This window comes from Neltuma alba, unplaced genomic scaffold (assembly GCF_004799145.2).
Source record: "Neltuma alba isolate B1F8T4 unplaced genomic scaffold, ASM479914v2 tig00012323_pilon, whole genome shotgun sequence".
NCBI lineage: Eukaryota > Viridiplantae > Streptophyta > Magnoliopsida > Fabales > Fabaceae > Neltuma > Neltuma alba.
The window spans coordinates 65,440-72,435 of NW_021636834.1; the positions used below are offsets into that span (position 1 = coordinate 65,440).

Consider the following 6,996-nt stretch of genomic DNA (forward strand, 5'->3'; position numbering starts at 1 on the left):
GGATAAGAGGAGTGCGCATGGGTCCCCGGAGAGGGTGAGGCCTAAGAAACATTCGGTCTTTGGGCTCCCATTCACCATCACCAAGTGAGCTGAAATCTCTCGTCCATTACATTTATTGATGGGCTTAAAATATGTAGCCCCTGTATATTTTGCCAGAAAACATCCAGGCCCATCTACTTCTGTAGAAAAGCCGAGTTTGTTCTGGCATGAAAGGTGCGGTGGCGCCCAAAGTTGGTCGGTAAAGGAAAACAAGCTCAAGTAACTTCGCTTTGTAGTTTCTTCTTCTTCTTTTTGTTCCTTTTTTTTTTTTTTAATATCCTGCCCTGTTGCTGCGTTATTGATTTTTTTTCAAAGAAACTAAAACTATTATTATAAATATCTTAACTCAAATCAAATTATGATATGCGAAATAATTATATCATGAGTGAGGGAACGGCGTGCTTAGTAAATTATTGGCGAAGATTTTTTATTCCTTAAATTGAAAAACGCACGCGCTTAATTCGCGGGGGTGAGAGAAACATATTTATTTCATGTCTTACTATACAAAACCAACCGAAAAGACTAGGTGCTTAGCTTTACGTACTTTTTGGCAAGTAAAAAAAAAAATCCAATGAAATAGAAATAAGTAAATTTTAAACTAATGATGATATTAAGGGTTAATATAATATTTAGCCCCTCAAATTTGTTCTTATTTTAATTTTGGTTCTTCAAGTTTCAAACCATGAGTTTTGATCCCTTAAGAAGCAAAATAATTTAGATTTTTATTAAATTATAAGAATTAATATTTTAAATGAAAAAAAACTTGAACAACCCAAAATCTATAGTTTGAAAGTTGAAGGACCAAAACTAAAACGAAGACAAACATAAAAGATCAAAATTTGTATTAACCCTAATATTAATAACAAAATTTATTATAGAATTAAAAAAATCCACATGCCTTATTTAAATTGGAAATAGGTACTTTTTTTTTGGTCAAAAAATTGGAAATAGGTACTTTAATTGTATATAAGTTTTTCCAACACTAATTAAAAAAAGAAAAGAAAGAAAAGGCACAAATTGATTTGCAAATCGCAAGATCATCCTATAATATCGGGTCTCCATTTATGGTGTTCACTCGTAGGATGTACGGAATAGTTTCGTTCATGAATCATGACCCAAAAAACAAAAAACATACTATCCCTAATATAAGGTCTATTTAATTAATTTGATTAGATTAAAAAGTTAAGTAAATTAGTTAATTATAAGAAACATGACATTTTTTTCTAAAACACTATAATCATTTTTCTTAATATCCTCCATCCGTCACTTATTTGACTATGGTTGAGGAAGTATCTATAGGGATAATTTAGAAAAAAAATTAATAAATATGAAAAATATGTCTTATATTTAGGATTAAAATTAACTTAATAATTAGATCTTATATTAAGGGCCGGAGGAGTATTACTATAAGAAACGAAGGTCTGCAGACTTGAGAAGGGTTGCAAAGAGCGCCCAAAAAAAAAAAAAGCAAAACACCTCAAGACACTAGCAGAAAACAAAATCACAAGCGTAAACACAGCACCGTATCAAACGCGAATCCTAAAATATATAGCCACAAATAACAAATGAAACCAGCTGCCTAGTGCTGGCAAGAGAACACTCGAACAACGGCAGGGACGCCGGGGGGAAAAAAAAGGTGATTGGTGGAAACATGCAGTCGGCCTCGTCCCTACAGCCACCACTTCAATTCTCAAACTCCACGCGGCAAATAAAGATGGAGCCAAAATCCCATGTAGAGGCACTCAACTATGACGGAGAGAGGCCTCGGTGGCCCTCGTGTCTTCAAACTTTCTTCCTCCCATCACCCATTACTTCGCACCATCCCTTCCCTGATTCCCTGGGCATTCCCATTCTCACTCATACAATGCCTCCCCTTCCCGCATTCAAATGTCCAACAGAAATTCGTCATCCAATAATTTACTTGGCCCCCGTGGATTATAATCGTCAATCCTATCATATAATCATCACCAATACACGTTTTTTTTTAAAACCAAAATCACCACTAATATGCAATATAGCCCTGTTTAGTATATTTATAATATCTTTTCCAATCGGTGGAACGAACGCCTTTACTCAATGAAAACTAGACATCATCAAACCTTCCAACGTATCATAGCACAACATATTGGGTCTGTAGAGATTACACATAAAAATACCGGGGCGGCACGTAAACAATGAGAATATGAAGGAGCGCGAACGATTGGAGGTTGAAGATGTAAGTACTGAAACTTTCTATAGAATGTACATAAATGAGTTTAATGAAGGGTTTTACTGTTTGGGAGTCAGTCTCCCCAGAGAGTCAAGTCGGTGGTAGTTTCGATGTCATCCCAGTTGAAGCCTCTCTGCAAGGCTGGCGGTGTGATGATCAACCCTTCTGCCATACTGTTCATGAGTGCAGGCATGTTAAATACCTCTTCTTCATCCCAATACATGCTCCTCGCCGCCGCGTCCCCTCCTTCTTCTAATGCTTCCGAGTACTCAGAGTTACAGTCCAGAGACAAAGCCGAGACGTTTTTCCCAGCATCGTCACCGCAGAGACGCTTCTCAGCCGCTTCCATGGCCGCGAACTGGATGGACCTGAGGGAGGAGGTGTGTGGATTAAGGGGCAAGGAGGAGGCAGCGTCAGGGAAATTCAGGGACGCAGAATCGCCCTTGAAAGAAAGAGCAGCGACGTCGTGGGCTATGGCAGCCGTGGCAGGGTTGGCAAAAGTGCCGAGCCACAAGCGTGCTTTGTTGTTGTTAGGTTGCCGAAGCTCGCAAACCCACTTGCCGTTTCTTTGCCTCACGCCTTTGTATGTTGGATGACGAGTCTCCTGGAACTTCTTCCTTCCAGCCCTTCGCTTCTGGTTCACCATTTCGAGAGCCAGAGTATGGGAGAGGCAGTTTACGTTGAACAGAGAGGTTGGGTTTCAGAAGGTTTTGTGACTCCAATTAATTTGTGGAGACTGGTGTGGCCCATCTTTACACCGCTACCCCTTTGCTTTTGCGGCACCTGGAAAACGCGTTCGACGTGCGCTAATTGATGCCTCAGCGTAATTCTTTATGTTCCACGTGTAAGCGTTCCAAGTCTTTTTTCTCAATGTCGCGTGCCGAAAAGGGGAAAATATGAACAACTTACCCTCCCTTTCCAAACGTGATCCTTCCTCTTTAATTCAATTTTCTTCTTTTTTTGGGTACATGATTAATTAAGTTTCTTTCTACTCTCTGGCACATCTGCAATGAAAATAAAAAAGTCGTTATGACTCAGTTTTTAATGATTTAAATTTATTAAAGAATATCAACATCATTTCCAGAGAAAATTCATATTAATTATACATAATATTAGGAAACGCGTGTCCTCATCCGTTGAAAGCAAAAGCGTTTCATAGTGATATCTTCACATATTATATATTATGTAATTCTTATACGGAAAAAAATAATGTATAATTGCCAATAAAATAAAAACGACGATCAGTATTCCTGGTTTCTTTAACAAAACTTAAATAGTTAGGATTTGTTGTATTATGGGAGTATTTTGACACGTCCAACTCAGGACACACACTTTAATTTGTTCTCCCAATATTGTCACCCGAGGCAGGTCCTTCCAAATGTCAATATCATGACGCACAGGCAAGCAACACGCAAAGCGGTTTCTCGAATTTTCTCGTCTTCTCAGTTTCGGAGCTTATTTCGTGTTGGGTTCTTAACATTTGAAAATACTAAAATAAAGAAAATGGTGTACCGAGATAAGATTTAAAGGGGTTATGGTGGTGTAGAAATAAGTTGTGCAACGCTCGTTATGGAATTTGGAACAGGACAAATAATCATGGGAGAAGTCATGCTGCCGCAACAGTGAAAAGTAATGCCCAAGTTAGGTCGTTGTTTTTTGACGTTCAAGTTAGGTCCGTTGTCTTTTGGCCAAACAAAAAAAGTTAGGTCCGTTGTGGAGAGCATGAGCTTAGTGAATAGTGATGCGCTTTCGAACGGGAAACGCTCGTGTCAATTAAACGGTCACGTGGCGACGCACCCCCTCCCAGGTCGGTCGTCAGTGGTTTCTGTAACTTTTCACATTTGCCCCTTTTCATTCAACAAGGCTGGTGTGGGCCAAGGGGATTTTGTTTCCCCACACACAAGAAGAGGTTTTTGATGAATATAGTCGCTGCACTTAACCGATACAATTAAAAAAATGATGCTGCCTGAATCATTTTTTTCATGAGGATAAGAATAAGGTGAATTAAATTTCAGTTACATCAAGGCATATCTTATGATACCAAAAGCAATAACAAAATAGGCATAAAATGGAAATTTGGAATGAATTGAGAGATTTATATCTTCTAGCTGCTATATACTTGTACAGAATATTTTTTTTCAATTAATAATTTTTGGGCTTCTTATTTATACGTGAGTCAAAATAAAATTTTTTCTCATATGCTTATTTCATATTTTCTAAATCACGAGTTAATGCTAAAGCTCCAATGGCTATTCCAAACAAGCTTTTGGCTGTTGGGTGGGAGGGAATGTGTGGAAATGGGGTTTGGGGTGAGAGGAGAGAGAGCAACAAAAGGGCATTGGCTGTGGAGTGCTCATGGCCGATTTGTTGACGCCAATTGGAGCTGACGTTCCCATTGAGGTCAAGCCGAAATCATGATATTGCAGAACGCAAGAGAGGAGGCGCTGAAAGGTGAAGGCAGGGCGAACCTTTACGTTTTTCAAATTCTCTTTCCGCTATCCTGTCATGTTTATTTCTCCAACCCTTAATTAGTTTCAGATTGCTTCGCTTCACTAACATCTGTATATATAATTAATGTCCCACGTTTAGCTACTAACCACCCCAACGTGACTCGAAATGCTTCGTCAAAAAAAGGTTCTCCGATTAAACAGGATAGTCACAGATTGCGGGCGTGAACCCCACTACGCCATCACGATTGGCTCGATGGACCTGTTTGTTTACAATGCGACATAAAATAAATCCAATGTACAAAGTGAACATCAGGACATGAGAACCTAGAAGGCCAACAATGATTTTGAAATCATATTCAATTACGCTGCTGCAGACTTGCAGCATTTCCCTGCCAGCTACATACACGAGTCATGTACATACTAATCTGCAACCCACACTAGCTTTGTTGGGTCATTTCTCTAACTAGCCTACTTCATTACCGTGTGTGTCAGATTGTATTGTACTCTTCTAACTAAAAGAATAAAGGTAATGCCTCATATTAAGTTCTCCGCATGCTTCCCAATTTACCCATTTCAACATACCATCACCAGCTCCTCTGAAATTCTTCCACCAGAAGCCCCAAAATAGCCAGCTCCAGCTCCCCTGCCACCTCCTCCTTGTGCTCTTCATTTTTCTTCCATCCATCATCCTCTCTACCAAAGTCTTGTTGGATCATCATATCAATTGTTTTAGGTTCCAATTCTCTCCATAATTCCAGCTTCTTACAAACCCTTCTTATCACTGTTTCCCTCTCCTCCAAGGAATTAAGTTCTCTCTCTTCCTCCACAATGAGATCTGAAATCAGTCTCTTGTGGTCTTCCGGATTCCTCGTCTTTCATGGTGCTAGATTGGCAGATGACTTCTAAGACTAACCTGTTATAGTCCTTTTCTTCTGGTGTCTCATCGGCTTCCTCCTCCTCTTCTTCTAACATTCTTTTCTCAAGTTCAATTGGATCCAGTTCTGCAAGTTTCTCAAAACTACGAAGTTTGTACAATAGTTGCTGCTTTGCTCCTGTCGAATTAGCAGAAAAAGAATTAATAATTATAAAGACCTCTGTGCATAATAGTCTACTTATAATTGCTCAAACATTTATTCTAATTTTCAAATCAGCATATACAAATGATCAGTTATTGAAGTTACTTAAGAGTTATAATTAGAATATGTTATAAGGTTCAGATCTGGAGATAGCTAGTCAAAATCAAATACTTATCTATATAGGTAGATGTACTTAATTGGTTACGTATGTCTGTCCAGACTCTGTTTCACCTTATCTGTACCAAATCATTTACTCGCCATTTATGCGACTCTGGTAGACAGGCTTAGCATCTATGTTGGTAGAAAATTTTTTATGCCTAAATTGAGCATGGGATACTTGTACTATTTCAAGTATATTAATGCAACACATCCGGCCAGCAATAGCTCTTACAGGTTCCACCACTTGCAAACCAGTAAAATAGGTAAAAAAATACACCAGTACTGAAGAGCAATAATGATTCTTTACCCTAAGTATTACTTGCTCAAATTCTACCCAACGCATTGAATGGAAGTAGCCAAATCAAGACAAAACTCCTTTATCAAAAGGTGGGGTCGTGTTCAAATTTATGTTAGAAGACGGCCACGTCCACGTCCATAAGAGCGTATGACTTATGTTTAATCTCTAAAACTTGAATGGCATAATAATCATATCAGAATGAGGCTACTCTACACATATATTAGATAATCAAGTCTGAAGATGAGTGTAGGACAATTTGTTGGAGGAAAACGACTGCGCAACAACACACCGATTGGTGGTGCACAATTAAATTTTGTGACATACTCTGTAAAGCGGCATAGCTGCACTCCAAATCAAAACCGTCGTCCTCATTGATGTTCTCATGCCCCTCGTCATCGTTCTCGAAGGGTTGGTCTAAACAGAGACTGGGCTGCATTGCTCCTTCTCTTCCTCTTCCTCTTCCTCCCTTAATGTGATTTCTCAACACTCTCCGTCCATCCTTTTCTTTGTCCTGTTTTGCAATTCATAACACCATCATTAGAATATTGTCCCAAACATTATTTGTCCTAATGTCAATGGATTGGACCCGAGCCGGTGTCATAATTGGATTTGATATTGACTTCTAATTTGTTTTTATTTATTTATTTATTTATCACCAACAAAACGATTCTTGTAATTTAGACACGAATACGAATTATTTTCTAGTAATCGAATGTCGGGCGTAACAATAGAAAACAAGAGAAGAAACGAAAAAATAATTTGTCT

The 6,996-nt window shown here is 38.7% G+C and overlaps 2 protein-coding genes across 2 annotated transcripts; both read right to left on the reverse strand.

The window, feature by feature from the left end:
* Positions 1 to 2,321: 2,321 nt before the first annotated feature.
* Positions 2,322 to 2,942, reverse strand: LOC114726031 (dehydration-responsive element-binding protein 1C-like; the record flags this gene model as incomplete). Its single annotated transcript, XM_028912604.1, has 1 exon — positions 2,322 to 2,942. A coding segment is annotated over one exon (621 nt), but the record flags the coding sequence as incomplete, so codon positions are not given.
* Positions 2,943 to 5,502: 2,560 nt separating this feature from the next.
* Positions 5,503 to 6,742, reverse strand: LOC114726032 (uncharacterized; the record flags this gene model as incomplete). The annotated part of the gene is made up of 2 exons (XM_028912605.1): positions 5,503 to 5,750; positions 6,556 to 6,742. Coding segments are annotated over 2 exons (435 nt in total), but the record flags the coding sequence as incomplete, so codon positions are not given.
* Positions 6,743 to 6,996: the final 254 nt, after the last annotated feature.